This window comes from Saccoglossus kowalevskii, unplaced genomic scaffold (assembly GCF_978046115.1).
Source record: "Saccoglossus kowalevskii unplaced genomic scaffold, keSacKowa6.1 SCAFFOLD_173, whole genome shotgun sequence".
Taxonomy (NCBI): domain Eukaryota; kingdom Metazoa; phylum Hemichordata; class Enteropneusta; family Harrimaniidae; genus Saccoglossus; species Saccoglossus kowalevskii.
Window position 1 is genome coordinate 32,799 of NW_028188670.1, and position 24,600 is coordinate 57,398.

General features: G+C 34.7%; 1 protein-coding gene across 1 annotated transcript in view; it reads left to right on the plus strand.

Annotated features, from left to right (window-relative positions):
- Positions 1 to 3,555: 3,555 nt before the first annotated feature.
- LOC146725401 (uncharacterized) overlaps positions 3,556 to 24,600 on the plus strand; it is a 38,132-nt gene continuing 17,087 nt past the window's right edge. Inside the window, exons 1-2 of the mRNA XM_085496348.1 lie at positions 3,556 to 3,652; positions 16,958 to 17,056. Of these exons, the coding sequence (XP_085352474.1) occupies positions 16,990 to 17,056 (67 nt within the window). The 5' untranslated portion in view covers positions 3,556 to 3,652; positions 16,958 to 16,989. The remainder of the gene's footprint in view (positions 3,653 to 16,957; positions 17,057 to 24,600) is intronic.

Sequence of the window (24,600 nt, forward strand, 5' to 3'; positions counted from 1 at the left end):
TAAAAAGAAATAAAAATAAAAATATACAAACAAGAAAAGGATCTAAATATAAAATACTTGTATTACACATCCCTGATCAAATTAAATTCAAATCAACAGGATTTCTGATTAATTGGGGGGGGGGGTACATGCACTGTTCAATAATAAACTCAAGATGGGATTAATTAGCTAACTATTCACAAAAATTCTGAGAAAAGAGCAATAATTGTGAAATTGAAAGAGTTGTACTACTTGGCTAATATACTGACAGTATGCAAATCTCCTGTCAGTGACAAGATACACAACACAATTTTGAGAATTTATTTAAATATTTGGGATTTTGACCTCATTAAACTTTGAATACGGTACATTAGAAATGACCGCACTACAAATTGTTAAGTTTGTCTGCCATAATGTGAAAATAAGACAAAAAACCCATAAAATGGGGTTAAGCATTTTTCTCAGAATTCCTAGAGCCATTGAAATTAGTGGTGACATGAATAATTCATTGATGAATGAATAAAATTTTTGGACCAGTTTAATAAAAACATTTATATTTACAGACCACAGCCCAACCACAGCCAATTAATAAGATTAGGGCAAAAAATATACCGAATTACAAATTTTCAAAATCTTCAACCAAGATATAAGAGATTGACAGAAATGGGTGAAACGCATAGCAAAATATAACATTTCTGGATAAAAAATTACTCCATTGTGTCTAAAAGGTTGAATACAAAGCAAGAAAAGTGGTAAAATAAAAATAAAAAAGATTCCCAGTTACTTTGCACTATACCTGCCAAATCAATGGAGCTGATCTCATGAAATGTGTGCTTGAACACACAACCTCATAATTATCAGATCTATGCAAGGTCAGGAGAGGTCAAAAATTATAATAATTAGGTCAAAGTAAACTTTGGTTATGTAAGATGAGATCTGCCAAAAATGACTAAATTCCAGTGAATAGAGCCATAATTATGGTTAAAACAACAACCTCAGGTGGTCCTAGGCAAACTGTTACTTCAGGGCTCATACCACTAATTGAATTTCCATAGACGACAATGTTAACATATGACAAGATTGCTATATGAAAATGACGAAGAAAGTTGAAAATATGGCTCAAAAATGGGAAATCAACATGCCAGTAATCAACCATATGAAAAAAACTAACATGTTGGCCAGCTCAAACTCTTGCAAATCTCAGGTAAACAAGACACACCTACTGTATTTGGATTGCACCAAGAGAAATCACTGGAAAAACACCAAGATTAGAACATCCATTACCACACAGAATAAACCCACAGGTACACAGCCGCTAAGTAGTAAACAAAAGACCACATGTTGGTCTCACCTCTGACCCAGGTGATTACGCCCTCAAACAGGGAGCACCTGAGAAAAATAATATTTAAAAAATTTCATTGGTTCTTGCTGGGCATTTAAATTGAGGGCTACGAGCAGCCATTGGTTAATTAGTGGCATGAGACCTTCAGAGAAATAAGAAGGTTTAATAAAGTTCTTGTTGATCTTATATATGATGGAATATCATTAGACGAGTAATTTCCCATGCAAAAAAAATCCCCAAAATTTAAACCCTGGGAGTTATTTATCAAAATCTACCACTTGGTGGCGCCCTATACCCAGACAATTAGTTGTAGAAAGTGGCAACATACACACTCAGCATAACACCAAAATAGATGGTAGGCAATGAATATAAGCCTGATTATTAGATGCAGTACTGTAAAATATAATGTTCTCATTCACCACAAACAAGTACAGACCAACGTTTGGCATGATTAGTAATTTTAATTAATTTCTAGAAATAATACATAGAATAATGACAATTAAAAGTAGTTTATCACTATAATTTAAAAAAAAAAAAAAATTCTACTGAATCAAAAGTCTCAATTCATCAGCTCATTATTTCTCCAATTAATTAAAAACAAAAAAACAATTCCACGGTATCTGCATTTAGGCCGGAGACCTGTGACGGGCAACCTTGGATATACCAAAACACAACAGTGGTTTGATTTACCATGGCCACACATAGAATTTGCTCAACATAAAATACTTAATCAAATCTTATGTGAAAAAAAGTAGTTCAACGAAACAATTTTATGATTTAAAAAGAAATAAAAATAAAAATATACAAACAAGAAAAGGATCTAAATATAAAATACTTGTATTACACATCCCTGATCAAATTAAATTCAAATCAACAGGATTTCTGATTAATTGGGGGGGGGGGGGGGGTACATGCACTGTTCAATAATAAACTCAAGATGGGATTAATTAGCTAACTATTCACAAAAATTCTGAGAAAAGAGCAATAATTGTGAAATTGAAAGAGTTGTACTACTTGGCTAATATACTGACAGTATGCAAATCTCCTGTCAGTGACAAGATACACAACACAATTTTGAGAATTTATTTAAATATTTGGGATTTTGACCTCATTAAACTTTGAATACGGTACATTAGAAATGACCGCACTACAAATTGTTAAGTTTGTCTGCCATAATGTGAAAATAAGACAAAAAACCCATAAAATGGGGTTAAGCATTTTTCTCAGAATTCCTAGAGCCATTGAAATTAGTGGTGACATGAATAATTCATTGATGAATGAATAAAATTTTTGGACCAGTTTAATAAAAACATTTATATTTACAGACCACAGCCCAACCACAGCCAATTAATAAGATTAGGGCAAAAAATATACCGAATTACAAATTTTCAAAATCTTCAACCAAGATATAAGAGATTGACAGAAATGGGTGAAACGCATAGCAAAATATAACATTTCTGGATAAAAAATTACTCCATTGTGTCTAAAAGGTTGAATACAAAGCAAGAAAAGTGGTAAAATAAAAATAAAAAAGATTCCCAGTTACTTTGCACTATACCTGCCAAATCAATGGAGCTGATCTCATGAAATGTGTGCTTGAACACACAACCTCATAATTATCAGATCTATGCAAGGTCAGGAGAGGTCAAAAATTATAATAATTAGGTCAAAGTAAACTTTGGTTATGTAAGATGAGATCTGCCAAAAATGACTAAATTCCAGTGAATAGAGCCATAATTATGGTTAAAACAACAACCTCAGGTGGTCCTAGGCAAACTGTTACTTCAGGGCTCATACCACTAATTGAATTTCCATAGACGACAATGTTAACATATGACAAGATTGCTATATGAAAATGACGAAGAAAGTTGAAAATATGGCTCAAAAATGGGAAATCAACATGCCAGTAATCAACCATATGAAAAAAACTAACATGTTGGCCAGCTCAAACTCTTGCAAATCTCAGGTAAACAAGACACACCTACTGTATTTGGATTGCACCAAGAGAAATCACTGGAAAAACACCAAGATTAGAACATCCATTACCACACAGAATAAACCCACAGGTACACAGCCGCTAAGTAGTAAACAAAAGACCACATGTTGGTCTCACCTCTGACCCAGGTGATTACGCCCAGCCATTGGTTAATTAGTGGCATGAGACCTTCATAAACAGACGCGGGATTTGTTTGTTTTTTTGTTTTTTTCGCGCATGTGCAAAAGTCATTCAAGTCGCATGGTCGGCGGTGCTGTAAGGACTGGCCATATCATTGCAACGGTTACTGTGCGTTTTAGAAAGAGCAAAGTAATTTCTAGTGGACACGCTGAGCGGTAAGGAGTAATAACATTTAAAATCTTTGACATCGCGAAGTCGTTGATGCCGGGAGGTCCATGGACGACCTAGCTGCAGCTATGGACGACCAGACGATGGACAAGCTTGGCATCAGCCATTGCTATACATTCACACGCACTCTGTGTATCAATGAACGTAGAACATGTGCTGATAACAAAGCTGTCGGTCTGTCAGTCTCAGTGTTCCAAAAGAGTAGTGGGTAGTTTACAATTACCCAGCCTGGTGGTAATTTGCAACTGGACAGATTATTAATATTATAGTAGTCGATCACTGACATTTTTAAAGTGAATTTGATATACATAATATATTACATAACATAACAGTGACAGTATTGAAGACTGTAGCTATTACACTGATGAAAGGGATATTATGTACACTGAACTTACTAAGGAAATCCCCACTCTCCAGTCTGAAAACAATATCAACAAGTTCATTATCGTTATTAATACTAACCATCATAAACTAATTAGATACATGGTATCTGAAAGTGTTTTTTGATAAACACAAACTACATTAATTTTTACTACTTAAGGTAGAGATGCAGTTTATTTGGCTTGCTTTTTAATTGAGTAATTAGACAATGAAGATGGTATTATATAACCAACATGTTATATATTTTCTGAAAGCTTATTATACAAACTTTGTAAAACTTGTCTTTATTTTAAATATCCAGAATGCGTTTTTGATTTTGGGTCAAAAATATGCTTTTTTGGACAAAAGTGGTTTAAAAAAAATTAGCTTAAAAACTTCAAGTCCATTTGTGGGTAAAATTACATCACTGGATACCTTGGTATACTACTAATTCAAATGCGTCCACTCATCTCTCTAACGACTTTCAAAGTCGCACAGCATGACCTCAAAGTTCACTCTTTTCTATTTTTGCATAATTTATATATCCATGTTAATTGCGGACTTGTTATTTTTGTTCCACTCGCCGTAATAAACTGTCCGGACGCATTTTGAAGGGGAAACACCTTGTCAATAATGTGTGAAAATTTCGAGGCAAATGGCCAAAGCGTCTATCAGCTATTTTAATTTGAAACCCAAGAATTCACCAAAAATAGAAGACGAGAAAAAGGCTAATTTGCATATTTGCGCGTTAAACCGGGAATTACTGCTTTGTCATACTTTCTAGACTATTGAAATTGAAAGTTGACGTATAGACATAGACATTTTATGTAAAATCGTTGGACCAGAACAACTGCTCTTGAATATATAAATCAGAAACACGTCATTCATACCAGTGTTTTGATGGGGTCGATAAAAACACGTGGCAATGCCCAGTAAATATGACGTAATCTCATGAATTATTAAACAGGGGCGGTCCTAGGAAGGTGACCTTTTATCACGATCAAAACATCATGGCTTCTCTTCGATGTATTTTCAATAAACAATCTACGAGTATTTCAGAGCCTATGGTTTACCGTGAAGAGTACAAAGTGGGATATTAAATTATTTATTCTTGATGATTTTTATGTAGTATTGAGAACCAACTCCAGGAAGCGAACGCACAATAATGAATAATCGCGTAATCCTAGAATCGAAACGCAAGGCACAGAAGTTTTGTTCATCGTTTCCAATTCCATTTTTCCCACTGCAACATATTTGTTAAAAGAAATATTTGAATTATGTTCGTTTTTTAAGGAGGCATTTTTTTATTTTTCCGATTTTAGCAACGCCTCATTCAGGGATTTTCTAAGACAGTCGCAGACAATCAGCGCACGGATGTACGTACAAAACATGCTGTTGTACTACCGCCGACGGTCGCCTGCAAGAAGAGAGCTCCAGCTCCTAAAAGTTTTAAAATTTCGACCGGTTTTAAATAATTAGTGTTGGAAATCTGACATGTTTTAATAGTGCAAAATTAAGGTGCATTTTCGAGCGGTCGAATTTTTCTGAATAGAAATCGGCAAATGAAAAAAAATAGGAGTGCTAAACAGTGTGCTTCGTTAGTTTAAAAAAATGGAATGTCCGTCAAATTGACGTAAACTTCCCCATTTTTCACGGAAAAAGCAAAGGTCGTGGTCGAGTTGCAGGCTAAAAAACTCAAAAATCAAAACAAAATCATCAATCAGTAAGTATTATGACAAGGAAAACAAAACATCAGACGCGCAGAAGCGGTCAGCGCGCCAAAAGAGTTGTTACCGTAATGTATCAAGTTACATCTCTCTGTGATTTATTTTTCATTGAAATTATTTGGTTGTTTTCAATTAATTTTAGCGTACCTCTGCAATTTATTTTAGCATTGTCAGTTGTTTGCTTCATTGAATTAAACGAAGTTCGTCCGGTTGCAAACAAAGCTGTCTCGCACCACCTAGCAAAACTTGCGAATGATCGTAGTAGAGGTATCCATTGGACAAAAGATACACAAAAGTTTGTATCTCCCCGACCCAGTGCAATATATCCGGTTAGAATCAAAGCTCACGTGTCCCTTATTTGAGGGACCAGATTCTGCCGTAAATTCGGGATGGGATTTAGAAAAAAAATAAAATGGGACTTTTAAGGTGTATTTTGGCGTCATTTTCGGATATTTCAATCATTCCTGATGCCTAAAATAGAGTCTAAGTTTTACCGTAGTCATTGACGCCTATTCAAGAGTATGATGTTTATTGTGACTAGCGTGAATGGGTAAGCTTCGTTTCGACAATGAGCAGTTATCACTGTAAACAATGTTAAATTATTCTTCACATGCTCAGTTTATTTTTTGAGAACAATTATTTAAAAATAAAATCTCTCAGTCAATCAGAAACTCGGATTCATGCCTTCAGGGAAAGTCATGTTTGGACGCTCACATCAATTTTGTTTTTCGTTCGGTGGGCTGATGCCTTCAGTGTAGCTTTTGCCTCTTCCGACATAGAAATCATCTGAATTTTCTTTCTACCTCTCTTTCTTTTCACACCACGCATAATGTAATGATAAAAATTAGGAAAAAACGCTGAGGAAATATAATGTTTGGTTTGCTTGCGAGCGAGAACTGATTTGAGAATAATTGCACATGCGCGTGAATTGAATGAACTATGACCCGTACAATCTCGATTTGCATATTGTCAATCAAAGGTCCTGTTATTTGGTTACTCATGCAAATTAGGCAATTGGACATAAACATTGCCACGTGTGAGTGTTTTTTATTTTTAACCAGAAAATAAACAGCAATTTTAACGGTGTTCCAATAAGAATTCATTGGTCAAATTTTCACAGAATGTTCTTTAGTTAAAAATCTATATAAAAAACGAAAAAAACTATTTTTGATTGAAATTCACAAATAAACTGCATCTCTACCTTAATATTATGTTATTTTAACGTGTTTTTTTTACTTACCTTTTTCCCTTACTTTTTAATAATAATAATAATATTTATTGTATCTTTAGAAATACAGTATTTCTATCAGTACAGTAGCAATAAAAGTATAATAATAGTGAAATAATAAAGAAAGAGAAAATATTATAATGTTAAGTATAAAAGTAAAATGTAATGTGTTAAATTTTTTACTAATACTACTGGTAATCAGTTTAATAATTATAAAACTAAGACTAATAATAATAAAATTCAAAGCTATCAACTATCTATTCTTTTTTGAAAGGCTTTGTAAATAAACTGTGAAACCTTTTTTATAATTTCACAACCATCTGCACTGAGCAATCGAATGAATGTATTGTGTGCATCATGTGATAGAAAATTAAATTCAGACGTAAGATGTTAGCGCAAGTTTCCATATTTTGGACAGATCATGAGAAAGTGAAATTCATCCTCAATCACATTCATGTTGCACTGTTTGCATTTTCTTTCATTTACTGGTGTTTTAGGGTGTGTGTACCTGCCCTTTTCAATTTCAAGTTTGTGCGTGCTTGTTCTCAATTTTAGTAATGCATTTCTATGGTTAATGTTTTGTAGTGTCAAAAACGGCTCAAAAGAGTATTTAAATTTGATTTTTGCAAATGTTCTAAGTTTACTATTATCATTTGAGATTTGTGACTTCCACTGGTTTACATATTTTTGTTTTATATTTGCTTCAATGTTATTTATAATTTTATGAATGTTTCTTTTTGGAATACCTGTTGTAAAATTTATTAATGATGTGTAATAATTATCTTTTAATATTTTATTTACTGATGATAACCATGTATGTTGCTGTGATTTTCGTTGTTCATAGTATGCTTGTTTTGCAAGGTTATCCTCTGGCATATCTTTTAGTCTTAACCAGTATTTTATTAGCATTTTTTTAATTTCTATTAATAGTGGTAGTTCGCCTATTTCGCTCCTACATGCTGCGTTGCTTGTATATCTGTTTAAACAAAGTGTTCTCTTACAAAATTTTAAGTGGGTTTTCTCAATTGGACATTTCTCCCATTTTCCAAAATCCAAAATGTCTGATCCCCAGACATCTGCACCATAGAGTAAAATGGGTTTAATGTTTGAATGAAACAATTTCAGAAAAAGTTTGATGTCAGTGTTCCCTTCCAATGTTTTGTTCAGTATAAACATAGCTTTGCATGCTTTCTCTGCTAATGTTTTCTTTGCTTCTATAAAATTTCCAGATGATGAGATTATTATCCCATCAAATAATTGTATTTTTGTAATGGAAGTATTCAGAAGTTTTTAATGATTTATTCCTAAAAATTAAGATTTTTGTTTTAGATAAATTTATTTCTAGGTTCCATTCAGAACAATATGTCTCCAAAATATTTATTAAATTTTGCAAACCGGGAGCTGTTTGAGACATAAGAACTAAATCATCTGCATATAATAATGATGATACAGTTTTATCATTCAGTATGGCTGGATTTAGTTGTTCATGACTGGAATTGATGTACTTAAATCATTTATGAAAAGATTGAAAAGCGTTGGACTCATCACACAGCCCTGTTTTACTCCTTTTTTAATTTCGAACATACAAGTGATTTTGTGCCCTGATTTTATGGTTGCGTACATGTATGTCTGGAGATACATGTTTTTTATAACTAAATATAGTTTACCATTAATACCAGCCTTTAAAAGTTTATAAAATAGCCCATTTCTCCATACATTATCAAAAGCTTTTTGAAAATCTACAAAGCAACAATAGAATTTTTTATTCTTTTTAAGATATTTTTCAATTATTGTTTTAAGTACAAATATTTGGTCTGTTGTGCGATGATTTTTTCTGAATCCTGCTTGATTATTAGTCCCCGTTCGGACGCAGTCCGAAAACGGGGACTTATGTTTTGCCCTGTGTGCGTCCGTCCGTGCGTCCGTGCGTCCGTGATCACCTGTATCTCGAACATGCATGGACCGATTAAGTTCAAACTTCACTCATACATCACACATTATATGGGACATATGCACATGCATTTTTTTCATGATCCGATTAACGATAGCCGAATAGCGGCCATTTTAAGGCCGAAAATGCATCAAAATCGCACATTTTCACCATTCCGGACCCGGATCTCAGTTATGCATGGACGGATTTTGTTCAAATTTGGTACATAGATTAAACATAATAGGACCTTGATGCACGTCATTTTTTTTTTGGATCGGGTTCGAAATGGCCGACTGGCGGCCATTTTGTTTTAAAGAATTCAGTTCTGGATCCGTATCTGAGACATGCTTGGATTGATCGAGTTCAAACTTCACACACACAAGGTACATCATGTCACAAATATGTATGTGCATTTGTTTCATGATCTCATTAACGATAGCCAAATGGCGGCCGCTTTAAGGCCGAAAATGCATTGAAATCTCACATTTCACCATTCCGGACCCGGATCTCAGTTATGCATGGACGGATTTCATTCAAATTTGGTACATACATTAAACATAATAGGACCTTGATGCACGTCATTTTTTTTTTCGGATCAAGTTCGAAATAGCCGACTGGCGGCCATTTTGTTTTAAAGAATTCAGTTCTGGATCCGTATCCGAGACATGTCTGGATTGATCAAGTTCAAACTTCACACACACAAGGTACATCATGTCACAAATATGTATGTGCATTTGTTTCATGATCTCATTAACGATAGCCAAATGGCGGCCGCTTTAAGGCCGAAAATGCATTGAAATCGCACATTTTCACCATTCCGGACCCGGATCTCAGTTATGCATGAACGGATTTCATTCAAATTTGGTACATACATTAAACATAATAGGACCTTGATGCACGTCATTTTTTTTTTCGGATCAAGTTCGAAATAGCCAACTGGCGGCCATTTTGTTTTAAAGAATTCAGTTCTGGATCCGTATCCGAGACATGCTTGGATTGATCGAGTTCAAACTTCACACACAAAAGGTACATCATGTCACAAATATGTATGTGCATTTGTTTCATGATCTCATTAACGATAGCCAAATGGCGGCCGCTTTAAGGCCGAAAATGCATTGAAATCGCACATTTTCACCATTCCGGACCCGTATCTCAGTTATGCATGGATGGATTTTGTTCAAATTTGGTACATACATTAAACATAATAGGACCTTGATGCACGTCTTTTTTTTTTTCGGATCAAGTTCGAAATGGCTGACTGGCGGCCATTTTGTTAAAGAATTCAGTTCTGGATCCGTATCCAAGACATGTCTGGATTGATCAAGTTCAAACTTCACACACACATGGTACATCATGTCACAAATAGATATGTGCCTTTGTTTCATGATCTGCTTAACAATAGCGGAATGATGGCCATTTTAAGGCCGAAAATGCATCAAAATCACGTATTTTCACAATTCCAGAACCGGATCTCAGTCATGCATGGATGGATTTTGTTCAGATTTAGCACAATGTGTTGTACATATGCAGGTGCATTTCGGTCATGATCTGCTTTGAATGTATATGTCACTCAAATATGAACGGAACGGGGACGTGTCATTGACAATGACTTGTTGCTGATAATTTTGTTGTCCTCTAAATATTGTGTAAGTCTTAGGTTTATGATGGAGCAGAACGCTTTGCCGATACTGCTGGAGTCAGAAATTCCTCTGTAATTATTTGGATCGTGACTGTCCCCTCTCTTATATAGGTGTGTTATGATGCTGGTATTCCACATGTCTGGAAATATACCTGCATCTAGTATTAAATTGAATAATTTTGTTAGTGACTTAGTTAAATAATTTGAGCCATGTTTCAATAATTCAGGACATATACCATCATAACCAGCAGATTTTTTAGATTTAAGACAGTTTATTGATAGTTTAGTTTTTTTTTTCTGTTATGTTTTTATTTATATTAAGGTCATGTGAGATATTTTTTTCTAGATTTGTTATTTTAGTATGTATGTTGTTGTCACTATTCTGAGTGGTATTTTCATTTAAAATGTTGTAGTATTGTAACCATTTCTCAGGTGATATTGGGTTGTTGCTATCTTTCTTTGAATCTTTCATAGCATTTATAATTTTCCAAAATTCTTTTGGGTTGTTTTTTTTGAGATTTGATAGTTTGTTTAGTAACAAATTTTGTTCCTCTCTTTTTTTCTTTATAATAAATCGTTTGAATTTTTTCTTTTTACTGTAATATGTCTCACGAAGGTTGTTATCATATGGAAACTTGCTCAGCAACTTAGCTGTTTTTATAAGATCATTTTTTATTGTTTGACATTCTTTATCAAACCACTTTTTCTTTCTTTTCTTTGACTGTGGTTTACATTTGTTTAATATTGGTGTTGCTGAAGTATCTATTATTGAGTTAAATGCTTTAACTGCTTCATTAACCCCATCATTATTTTTTTCATATTTTCTCTCTAGAAATAAATTAATTTTTTGTTGTACCCTGTCTGAGGCCAATGTATCTTGATATGTGAAGCTGTACAATAGATTCCATTTCCATGTTTTGGGTAGACAGTATAATTGTTCGTTGTTTGTGTCATTATCTAATGATAAATGTTTTGGTAGTTTAAAAAGACAAGAAATTTGGCAATGGTCTGAATAAAAGGTAAAATCATGAACTCTGAAATATTCAAACTGATTCAATAAAGATGATGAAACGACTGTGTAATCTACTGTACTGACCCCATTGTAGTGGAAACATGTAAAATTTCCAGTTGAATCACCAGGGATTCTACCATTTAAAATATTTAGATTACAATTTTTACATAAATTTATCAACATGTTTCCATAACAGTTGACAGTTATATCCTTATTATGACGTGGGTCGTTATCATCTATGTTGTAAGAATCTGGTAAAGGTAAAAATCTAGAGGTATCATTTTCAATATAATCTGGCAAAATTCCAGTTCTACTGTTAAAGTCTCCTTGAATTATAACGTCACCCAATTTAGAATACTCTGTAATCTTTTTTTCAAGATTATCAAAGAAATTTTGTTTAGCATATGTTGAGTTAATAGGAGGATTGTAAAGAAAACAAATATAGATATCAGTTGTGGTATTGAAGAATTTTTTCTTTAGTTTACAACATATTATGTCTTCTTGATTCATGTTTATGATTTTTATTCCTTTTTTTAGTTCTTGTTTGATTATAACTGAGATTCCTCCTCTTCTTTGAGATTGTCTTATATTTGATTGTAGATAGTATCCTGGAATTTGACGTTTATCCTTTGTACTGTTATCCAGCCAGGTTTCTCCAAGCCCAATAATGTCATGTTCAGTAATTTTGTTAATAAAATCATTGTCACCTACTTTATTACTCTAGCCCTGAACGTTCCAGTAGGAGATTGATAATGCCGTTCTCTGTATTCTACTCATTATTAAATATGGCTATCTTTTGGCCTTTGGCCATATTGTGTGTAATACTGTGATGGATATATATTGGATGAGTAATACCTGGGTTCATTCCATGCTGATTGCACATATATGCTTGTCTGAATATTGGTCTTTCTTCTGGTATAGGGACTCTGGTCTTCTTAACATTGGTTTGCTGATATCTATTCACTCCCAGTATTGGTTCTACTTTATCTTTCATGTTTTTTACAAGTTTGGCAGTTCCATACATGTTGAGATGAATTCCATCAAGAAGATGCTGCTCTGGACTTGTATTTCCGTTATCGATGTAGATAAGATTACTTTTCCTATAACATAATGTTTTCAGTTCCTTATTTAATTTGTCAATCTCTTCATTTAAGTATGCATTTTGTCTTCTATTTACGATTGATGATATACATATTTTAGCATTTGGATATTTCTGTTCAGCATGTATTACAAGATCTAAGAAGTCATCCATACATGATTCTGTAGAACACCCATCACTTATGTTGTTTGTTCCTACATGTATAACAATTACTTGTATATCATCAGCTGTGGTACCTTGTAAATATATATCCACATCATTAATTTTCTTTCTGCGAAGAGTTTTTATCTGTGTATTTCTGTATAGCCCTTTACGGTTTATGTTTTTCAGTATTGAGTCGCCCACTATAATGGTCTGTATAGCATGAGTTTGTTTTATATTTCTTCTTGTCCGTTGAGTCTGAAACCCATAATCTGTTGTTGTTGGCAAAGTGCAGCTTTGGGATGCATTGTCACTATGAACCGACAAAGCCTCATATGAGTTGGATGACTGGAATTGTATATTTCTCTTGTAGGTTTCATCAGTTTCTTTGATTTGGTTATGGAGTACCCTGTTTTGTTGTCTTAAATCTTCAATTTCTTCATTTTACTTCATCAGTTCTTTTTGGACATAAGCCTTTTCGTTGCTTATTTGTTGAGTCATCATGTCTTTATGTTTTTTTAATTCAACATTTGTGACATCAATCGACAATAACATTGAATCAAGACATTGTTTATTCAGTTTGACAGTATCTGTAATTTTCTTTGTGTTCTTCTCTAATGTGTCAAGTTTATCTTGTAAGGTTAATATATCTGTTTTGCTGACATCACCACCCATATTTGACTTTGGATCTTTGGTTAAGGTTTCAGTTTTATCATAGACCCTCCAGTAGTCGCTAAAGTCGTAATCAGAAAATACAGATGTAAATTCTTCGTCGTCGCTCTGGGACTCTTTCCAAACACACGCCATATTTTTCAAATAAGCTTTGCCTCTCTTGATTTACATAATCACGTCTCGTAGATTGCGAGTGTATAGGCAATTTACATGCGATTTGCATAGTCGCGGCTCGTGATTCACGTGATGTGATCTACATTTAGCTCAGCTCGGCAGAACGTTACGCAAATAAACTAATCTGGGAGCAAATAAACATTACAGGATTCAAAACCACCTAACATCAAAGAAAATACCGCAGTTTCGTATCCCTCTACTGGAGGGTCTATGGTTTTATCTACCAACTTTGATATCTTCTGCATTTGTTTAGATTGATTGTTCAGAGTACTAGTATCATTTATTATCTTCAACTGTGCAGTTACTTCTTTTACCATGTTTCCATTTTTGATTATCTCACAATATTTCTTCTCTATTTGTTGAACATTTTTGAACATTTCACCTAATGTAGCTGCCAGCTCTGTGGTATCCAGTGTAGCTTTATTTTTAAGTGTTGGAGATAATGATGTACGCTGTGAAATTCTGGAAGGGGTGGCTGGTGTCATCTGCTTAACATTCTCAACTGGCTTGTGTCTCATAACCGATTTCTTTATTTTACTATTGTTCACTGTTTTTGAAGGCTGTTTTGTCTGCTCTTTTGTAATATCTGCATCTGGAGTCTCATTGTTGCTGTTTATGCATCTGCACTGGCTGAGTATTTCCTCTATCCACTGTAATAGTTGTACTAGATGTGTAGTAATCCAGTCTAAGTAGTGGCCTTGAAACATTACTGTTCCAGTGGTAGTGTAAACATTAATAAGGTTATGTTTGAATCTGAATTGTATCAATTGGTCATTTCCATTAGTTTTTGAATCTGGATTTATTTTGTCCAAAGCTTCAATCCATGCTTCACTAAAAGTTTCAATACAATTGCATTGTTCTTCTTTGCTTCCATTTCCACACCATTTAAATCTCATAGGCGATTTAAATGTATTTCCCCATTCCATAATCATTCTATCCTTCAAATGACTAGTTATGCATTCTTCTGCCCAGTTTTTGGTAATAACTTCTTCATCAAATTCTTCTAAATCTATTTCACTACATGAGGAGTCACTGTCAGTTCCATGTTTTTATATTGCAAAGTATACCATTGTTTCCTATCATATATTTGCTGTTTACTTTGCGTTTTTGTCTAGAAATGTTCACTTCTGGATCACTTGGTGTTACTTGTTCGCTTGTCATTTTATCTTGATTATAATTACACCTTATTCCTCACTCTGTGTAGAACAGTATGTAGTCTGTAAGAGTTTCTAGTGGTCTACTTACTGTACACATGAACCCAGTACTTTCTAAGTCTTTGTCTTTGTCCAAGTCTTTGTCTTTAGCTTGTAGTCTTATGTAAACAAGGTCATGTACAGCATGGAAACACAATTCCGGTCTTATTTCCTGAATACCATATATAATATCTCCAAAAATGACATCAAAGGTAGAGCTTCACTATTATGTAGATGTTAGATGTGAATGATGTCCTCGTTAAAAGGTATATAGGAATAAATTTAGCTTTTTATGTAGAGCAGATAAGAGGAAGGCGCGACATTGCACTTTTTAACGTTATCCGATATTATCGTCTAAAAATGTTTATGTTAGACAGGTCTGTCTGGGCAACTATTGGGACATTTCGTTTTTCTCCGATATTATCGATAATATCGTCTAAAAATGTCTAAAAAAGTCTAAAAATGTCTAAGTTAGACAGGTCTGTCTGGTCAACTATTGCGACAGTTCGTTTTTCTCTGATATTATCGATAATATCGTCTAAAAATGTCTAAAAAAGTCTTAAAATGTCTAAGTTAGACAGGTCTGTCTGGTCAACTATTGCGGCAGTTCGTTTTTCTAATATCGTCTAAAAATGTCTAAAAAAGTCTAAAAATGTCTAAGTTAGACAGGTCTGTCTGGTCAACTATTGCGGCAGTTCGTTTTTCTAATATCGTCTAAAAATGTCTAAAAAAGTCTAAAAATGTCTAAGTTAGACAGGTCTGTCTGGGCAACTATTGGGAGAGTTCGTTTTTCTCCGATATTATCGATAATATCGTCTAACAATGTCTAAAAAAGTCTAAAAATGTCTAAGTTAGGCAGGTCTGTCGGGCAACTATTGGGACAGTTCGTTTTTCTCCGATATTATCGATAATATCGTCTAAAAATGTCTAAGTTAGACATCTCTGTCAGAATTTCATTAGATTTTATTAGACGATAATTATCCGATAATGATTTATATGACATTGTCGCGCCTTCATGGCAGATAACATGTACTGCTTACAGGAAGTCAGCCATAAGCAATATTCACCAAGCCATAGACCTTTAGACTAAACATGTGTTTGTTTATTTATGCAAATTTTCACAGCTTTTCACAGGCACCATCAGAAAAACCCGTTAAACAAGAAAAGTATGAGGACAATTTGTATATAACTTTCAGTCTGAACGTACCTGTATATCTAATTATTTTCATCAACAATTTATTTTTTCATGCAAAGATCAAAATCAACTTCTGTTTCAATCTATGAAATACCGACTGTTTACGGCCGTATTGGGATTTTGACACTGCATTAACGGGTGGCCTTTTACGGCCGACTTGGGTTATCTTTGGTCAGAAATAAGCAGCCGTATTTTGTACCAATTCGCTATTTGCACAGATACAAACAATATTAGTATTGCTTTAATAATAATATTTTTATTTATTGCATCTTTAGAAATACAGTATTTCTATCAGTACAGTAGCAATAAAAGTATAACAAAGTATAATAATAATAATAATGAAATAATAAAGAAAGAGAAGATATTATAATGTTAAGTATAAAAGTAAAATGTAAAGTGTTAAATTTTTTACTAATACTAATAAGTTTAATAATAATAAAATTCAAAGCTATCAACTATCTATTCTTTCTTGAATAAACTGTGAAACCTTTTTTATAACTTCACATTTATCTGCACTGAGCAATCGAATGAATGTATTGTGTGTATCATGTGATAGAAAATTAAATTCAGACATAAGTTGTTGGCGCAAGTTTCCATATTTTGGACAGATCATGAGAAAGTGGAATTCATCCTCAATAACATTCATGTTGCACTGTTTGCATTTTCTTTCATTTACTGGTATTTTAGGGTGTGTGTACCTGCCCTTTTCAATTTCACGATTGTGTGTGCTTGTTCTCAATTTTAGTAATGCATTTCTATGATTAATGTTTTGTAGTGTCAAATATGGCTCAAAATATTTGATATTTGTTTTATATTTGCTTTATGTCACAGACACCTATTTACCAGCCAAGGGTGCAGACTAATGCCAAAATTGAGTCATCACTTCAGCATCAAATAAGTATCAACCTTTTTTTTATTTCAGAGCCAAGGCAGGTCAGATTGCACATCTATATCATGGGTTCCAATTGCTCAAAGTGTTTTGTGGGCAGCCATACCAGGCAATATGAATTAAAAAGACTAGGTATGTTTAACCATTTCTGGAATTCATATACCATTTATTTATTTATTTATTTATTTATTTATTTATTTATTTATTATTATAACCTTGAGTGGTAACTCCTAGGAGGAAGCATAATAACTCTACGTTATTCAGTTGCTGAAAGTTATCAGATAAATTTGTTTCTTTCATCTTCAATAACATTTCTTTTATTTCACGCATTAAGTTGTTTCTTTTTATTAGCTCCGCTGTCGACTTTGTCGAGCGGAGCTTATCATATGAGTGATTGTCCGTTGTCTGTGTCAATGTTTTACTTTTTCGACTTCTTCTTGAAAACTACAAGATACTTGGTGTATATGTACCTTGGGTAGACCTCTCTTAGGTTTGTTCATTTCATGTTGATATCTTCAATTCTCTAATTTTGGTGAATATTTTTGTCATTTTTGGTATTAAAAAAGTGATATTTTCTACTTCTTGTTAAAAACTGTAAGTCCAATTGCTTTGATACTATACATATTGTTCATTTTCTAATGATGTCTTCAGTTCTTTAATTGAAATGTGCATTTGCTAACAGCGGAGCTATCTCAGCCGACAGGCTGCTTGTATACCATGATGATAGATAAACTGCCAATAAACTGTCAGGAGTCATTTCTCGGACACCCTTTCACCGATCTTAGCATACAGACAATGTATGATGACCTACATATGCATGCCAATTTTCGTTATGATTAGATTAAATAAATATAAATTTTGCCCCTCAAATTTGCTAAATTCTGATATTTAAACCTGTCCGAGACTGTTTCTCGGAGCTGAACAGGGTGATTCCAATCAAACATTGTATGGTGATTATGCTTATTGGGTTAAAGGTGCACGTCACTTTTTTGACTCCCGTGTGCGAAGCACAAAAGGGAGTCTTTGCAGTTACCCTGTCTGTATGTCTGTATGTGTGTCTGTATGTATGTAATGTCACTTTTTTTGTTCCACTGTTATCTCAAGAACCACTATTCAAATTTTAGTGAAACTTGGTACATAGATGCTCTGGGATAATGCGCAGAGTTGATTAGGTTTTGGTAAATAGCCATGAATATTAATTACCTAATTTGCATGATAATTAGCTGATTTTTAGCTGTTCCATGACTTTTCCACTGATTTCTGAAGAACCACTCATTGGATTTTAATGAAACTTGGCACATGGATGCTCTATACTAGTGCGCAGATTTGATTAGTTTTGGGTAAAAATCTATGAATAATAATTACCTAATTTGCATGATAATTAACTGATTTTAAGCTGTTCTAAGACTGATCCACTGATATTTGAAATAACCACTCATTGGATTTTGATGAAACTTGGCACATGGATGCTCTGAACTAATGCACAGATTTGATTAGTTTTGGGTAAAAATCTGTTTATATTAATCAATTTTCGGCTTTTCCACTGATATCTCAAGTACTAATCATAACATTTCAATAAAACTTGGTACATAGATGTCATATGACACTGCACAGACCTGATAGTTTTTAGGGTAATACAGTGGCCCCTCGCTAAGTCGCAGGTGTCGGGATCCAAGCAAAAATCGCAACGTATCGAGGGCCGCGACTTACCAAGGGACCGCGTGAAATAGGGGGGCATGCATTGAAAACATAAAAAGCACATATAAACCCTTGGTTTAGTTAATTGAAAGATTTGAAACATATTTACAAATTGTATGATGTATCATATGTGTCAGGCAGTATTCAAATAAAATCATGATTATGTTTGCTGTAAACATTGCAGTGATGCGTTGTTTATTAGTCCCCGTTCGGACGCAGTCCGAAAACGGGGACTTATGTTTTGCCCTGTGTGCGTCCGTGCGTCCGTGCGTCCGTGATCACCTGTATCTCGAACATGCATGGACCGATTAAGTTCAAACTTCACTCATACATCACACATTATATGGGACATATGCACATGCATTTTTTTCATGATCCGATTAACGATAGCCGAATAGCGGCCATTTTAAGGCCGAAAATGCATCAAAATCGCACATTTTCACCATTCCGGACCCGGATCTCAGTTATGCATGGACGGATTTTGTTCAAATTTGGTACATACATTAAACATAATAGGACCTTGATGCACGTCATTTTTTTTTTGGATCGGGTTCGAAATGGCCGACTGGTGGCCATTTTGTTTTAAAGAATTCAGTTCTGGATCCGTATCTGAGACATGCTTGGATTGATCGAGTTCAAACTTCACACACACAAGGTACATCATGTCACAAATATGTATGTGCATTTGTTTCATGATCTCATTAACGATAGCCAAATGGGGGCCGCTTTAAGGCCGAAAATGCATTGAAATCGCACATTTTCACCATTCCGGACCCAGATCTCAGTTATGCATGGACGGATTTCATTCAAATTTGGTACATACATTAAACATAATAGGACCTTGATGCACGTCATTTTTTTTTTCCGATCAAGTTCGAAATAGCCGACTGGCGGCCATTTTGTTTTAAAGAATTCAGTTCTGGATCCGTATCCGAGACATGTCTGGATTGATCAAGTTCAAACTTCACACACACAAGGTACATCATGTCACAAATATGTATGTGCATTTGTTTCATGATCTCATTAACGATAGCCAAATGGGGGCCGCTTTAAGGCCGAAAATGCATTGAAATCGCACATTTTCACCATTCCGGACCCGTATCTCAGTTATGCATGGATGGATTTTGTTCAAATTTGGTACATACATTAAACATAATAGGACCTTGATGCACGTCTTTTTTTTTCGGATCAAGTTCGAAATGGCCGACTGGCGGCCATTTTGTTAAAGAATTCAGTTCTGGATCCGTATCCAAGACATGTCTGGATTGATCAAGTTCAAACTTCACACACACATGGTACATCATGTCACAAATAGATATGTGCATTTGTTTCATGATCTGCTTAACAATAGCTGAATGATGGCCATTTTAAGGCCGAAAATGCATCAAAATCACGTATTTTCACAATTCCAGAACCGGATCTCAGTCATGCATGGATGGATTTTGTTCAGATTTAGCACAATGTGTTGTACATATGCAGGTGCATTTCGGTCATGATCTGCTTTGAATGTATATGTCACTCAAATATGAACGGAACGGGGACGTGTCATTGACAATGACTTGTTTTGTTTATGTCCGATATTATGTTGGTCGTTTGCTGTTGCTTGCGACTTCGACGGTAACAGCTTCCAAAATAAACCAGTTTTATCGCAATTATAAACTTGTTCGTTAAAATAACCACCTTCATAGATAATTTCTCTCAGTTTTTCGGGAAAAGTTTTGACAGCGCCAATGTTCGCAGATCGAGCTACTGGGGACTGTGCCATGCATGGCTTGTTTTTCAAGATTCGGTCCAAGATGGCAATCATAGTCTGTAACGTGTCCAGAACGTGTTTCTCAGGGCTGAATAGGGCAATTTCAATCAAACTTTGTATGATCATGTATATTGGGTTACACGTGCATGTCATATTTTTTTCAAAATCTGGATTGAAATGGCCGACTGGCGGCCATTTTGTTTTTAACCTTTTTTGTGCGGATTCTTCTGAAAGATATGGTCTGATTCACTTTAAAGTTTGTACATAGGTAGTATGCTGCAAGAAAAAACAACAACATGTTTTGCCCTGAGATTTGATCACATTTGTCAAACTGGTGGCCATTTTGTCAAAAAAAACATAAAATTTCATTCTGTAACATGTTCGGACCTATTTCTTGGAGCTGAACAGGGCGATATGGCCTGATTCAGTTCAAAGTTGAATGGGGCATTTTCAATCAAACTTTGTATGATGACCTTACATATTAGGTTACGGTGCAAGCCATATTGCTTTTGGAGATACTTGAACAACAATACCCGACTGGCTGTGTTTATCTTTTATGCATTTTCCTCTAAGATATACTGTAGAATACTTTATTTTTGCTATTTTTACTGAAGGAATGATTCAGTGAAAATAAAATCCAGCGAATAAACCTTTTTTTAGTCCCCGTTCGGACAGAGTCCGAAAACGGGGACTTATGTTTTGCCCTGTGTCCGTGCGTCCGTGATCACCTGTATCTCGAACATGCATGGACCGATTATGTTCAAACTTCACTCATACATCACACATTATATGGGACATATGCACATGCATTTTTGTCATGATCCGATTAACGATAGCCGAATAGCGGCCATTTTAAGGCCGAAAATGCATCAAAATGGCACATTTTCACCATTCCGGACCCGGATCTCAGTTATGCATGGACGGATTTCGTTCAAATTTGGTACATACATTAAACATAATAGGACCTTGATGCACGTCATTTTTTTTTTCGAATCAAGTTCGAAATGGCCGACTGGCGGCCATTTTGTTTTAAAGAATTCAGTTCTGGATCCGTATCCGAGACATGTCTGGATTGATCAAGTTCAAACTTCACACACACAAGGTACATCATGTCACAAATATGTATGTGCATTTGTTTCATGATCCCATTAACGATAGCCAAATGGCGGCCGCTTTAAGGCCGAAAATGCATTGAAATCGCAGATTTTCACCATTCCGGACCCAGATCTCAGTTATGCATGGACGGATTTCATTCAAATTTGGTACATACATTAAACATAATAGGACCTTGATGCACGTCATTTTTTTTTTCAGATCAAGTTCGAAATGGCCGACTGGCGGCCATTTTGTTTTAAAGAATTCAGTTCTGGATCCGTATCCGAGACATGTCTGTATTGATCAAGTTCAAACTTCACACACACATCATGTCACAAATAGATATGTGCCTTTGTTTCATGATCTGCTTAACAATAGCTGAATGATGGCCATTTTAAGACCGAAAATGCATTAAAATCACGTATTTTCACAATTCCGGAACCAGATCTCAGTCATGCATGGATGGATTTTGTTCAGATTTAGCACAATGTGTTGTACATATGCAGGTGCATTTCGGTCATGATCTGCTTTGAATGTATATGTCACTCAAATATGAACGGAACGGGGACGTGTCATTGACAATGACTTGTTATATTTTACATTAAACTTGTCAAAAATCAGTGAAAATAAATTCCATACAATGCACCAAAAATGTCTTTTCAGCGAAAATTAATTCCAGCTAAAATAAAGTATTTTACAGTAGTCCAATTCAGTTCAAAGTTTCCACGTAGATATTATACTGACAGTAACACAATCTATAATCTGTGTTAGTGTTAAAAAAACATTGATCTTTCATTTCTACATGTCGCTTGTACTGAACATTTAAATCAACTACAGCTAATACTTAACGAGGACTATGCATTATCAATGCTTGTTCAATTTGTGTTTATCTTCAATTCTTCAATCCAGGTGAGGGCACTGCACTGCAGAAATAGGGAAAGGCAGCTTGGGAGGTCAAAGAGAATAAAGCACACAAACACAAATGTCTTGAATCCATATAGGGGGGGGGTAGTTTATTACTTAAGGTAGAGATGCAGTTTTTTTTTTTATTTAAAACATTTTTTATTGAGTCAATTTACATAAACACTTTACATAGTTACATGTATGTGTACCAAAAAATTACTTTGCAAAACAAACAAGTACAAAGTCTCCACAAAAATATTACAATTTTTTCAGGTTGACATGTTGATATTCTAGGTCGTTGCTACAATTTTCATAAATTTTCCCCATTTTTTTAAATGTTTTCCCAATTTACCTTTTCTGTTTGCAATCAAGTACTCAGTTTTCTGTACCTTCTGGACAAAGTCTTTAAATTCCTAAAATTTTGGATTTTTACCCCGACATCTGCAAATATAAATAAACCTCCTGGCTACCAAAAGCAAAAAGTTTAACAGGAGGAGGAGAAGACTATCCCCAAACAAGAAGCATTCTGGGTTGTTTACCCGAGGGAAACTCAGTCTTGTCCCCCATATCTCAAAGAATGTATCCCAAAATAATTTTACTACTGGACATTCATAGAAAAGATGAAGCAGATTTTCGTCAGGCCCCTTACAGAACGTACAGGCTCCTGATTCAATTTTTGGTGGGGTCATCTTACAAAGAACAGAGTTGGTTACCAGGATATTGTGGCTGATTTTCCATTGAAATTCCCTGAGCTTTGACTCTATTGTGAGTCTAAATGGTGCTAAGTAAATACTTTCCCATTCAGTAATATTGGAGTTCAATGTTTTAACATGATAAATTTCAGATCTTGGCGAAATAAAATATTGCTTTATCACTTCTGAAGTCACCAACTTAGTTTTACATTGTTTCAAATGAATTTGAATGCCCACAAATCAGATACCCAACATATCATCCTCAGGGTTAGCAAATTTGTTTATATCTACTTCCCTTTTCCATTCTCGTGGTACAATTCCAAACCAATCCAAAAATCTCTTGCGAGGTATTCCCCTTTTTTCCACTTCACCCCACTGAAGAAGTTGGCCCATATTATCAAAAAGATTTCCAACATAGTGGAAACCAGCCTCCCTGAAATCTCCCAAAAATATATTTCTGCCTCCTTGTAAAATATGTTTGTTGTTCCAAATACTTTGATTTAGGGGATGCTTTTCACCATCTGGCGGAGCTGTGACTCTAACATACTACGAAGAAAACCCTTCACAGTAATGGGAAGAGCATTAATATTAAAATTACTCTTTAAAAGAGTTTCTATTCCCCCAACTCGAGACAGATTCTTCTGCAAAATCCATTTCCAAGGGTGGACTATATCATTGTCAAACAGACGACGTAGCCAATCTATTCGTTGAGCCTTCACAATTGCAAAAATATCCGGTACTTTTAGGCCACCTACACAAATGTCCCCTATCATTGTTTTCCTGGCCACCTTATTTTTTCATTTCCAAAGAAATGCAAACTTTTAGTTTTTCTATGGGGATTGTGACATTTCTATCCGTTGCCATTTTTCTGTCATTTGAAATGTAAACACCAACAATTTGAATCATATTTGGCCATTTTACGGCAAGGGGTTTCTCTTTACATTTTTTTTGTTTCCAATCCACATTGCTTAACACTAATCCTGGATAATTGCTATGACTGGACCGCAGTGAGCACAGAAATATCTCCAACCCCAAAATGAACAACAGGGGAGAAATTTTATCTCTCTGCCTAACTCCTCGCCCCAGAGGGAAATATCCTGTACTGGTACCTTTGTTCATAACACAACTGGAGATGTCAGAGTAAAATACTTTTATCCATTTTATAAAACTTGGGCCAAAATTATAAGTCTCCAATGCTCTAAAGTGGAAAGGCCACTCTACAGTATCAAACGCTTTTTCAAAGTCTACTGTTAATAACAAACCAGGGATGTCCTCTTTGTCCATGTACTCCATTACACAGTCAACCAATCTCACAACATCTCCTATAAATCTATTTTTGATAAAAGCCGATTGGGTTATATGTATTAACTGTGGAAGGACTTTTTCTAATCTTTTAGCTATACATTTTGTACCAATCTTGTAATCTGAATTGAGGAGAGATATAGGCCGCCAATTTTGGATCTTGCTATTATCTCTTCCTTTTTTCTCCAGCAATATTATTACAGCTTGTCGTTGAGATGTGGATAGCCTGCCTT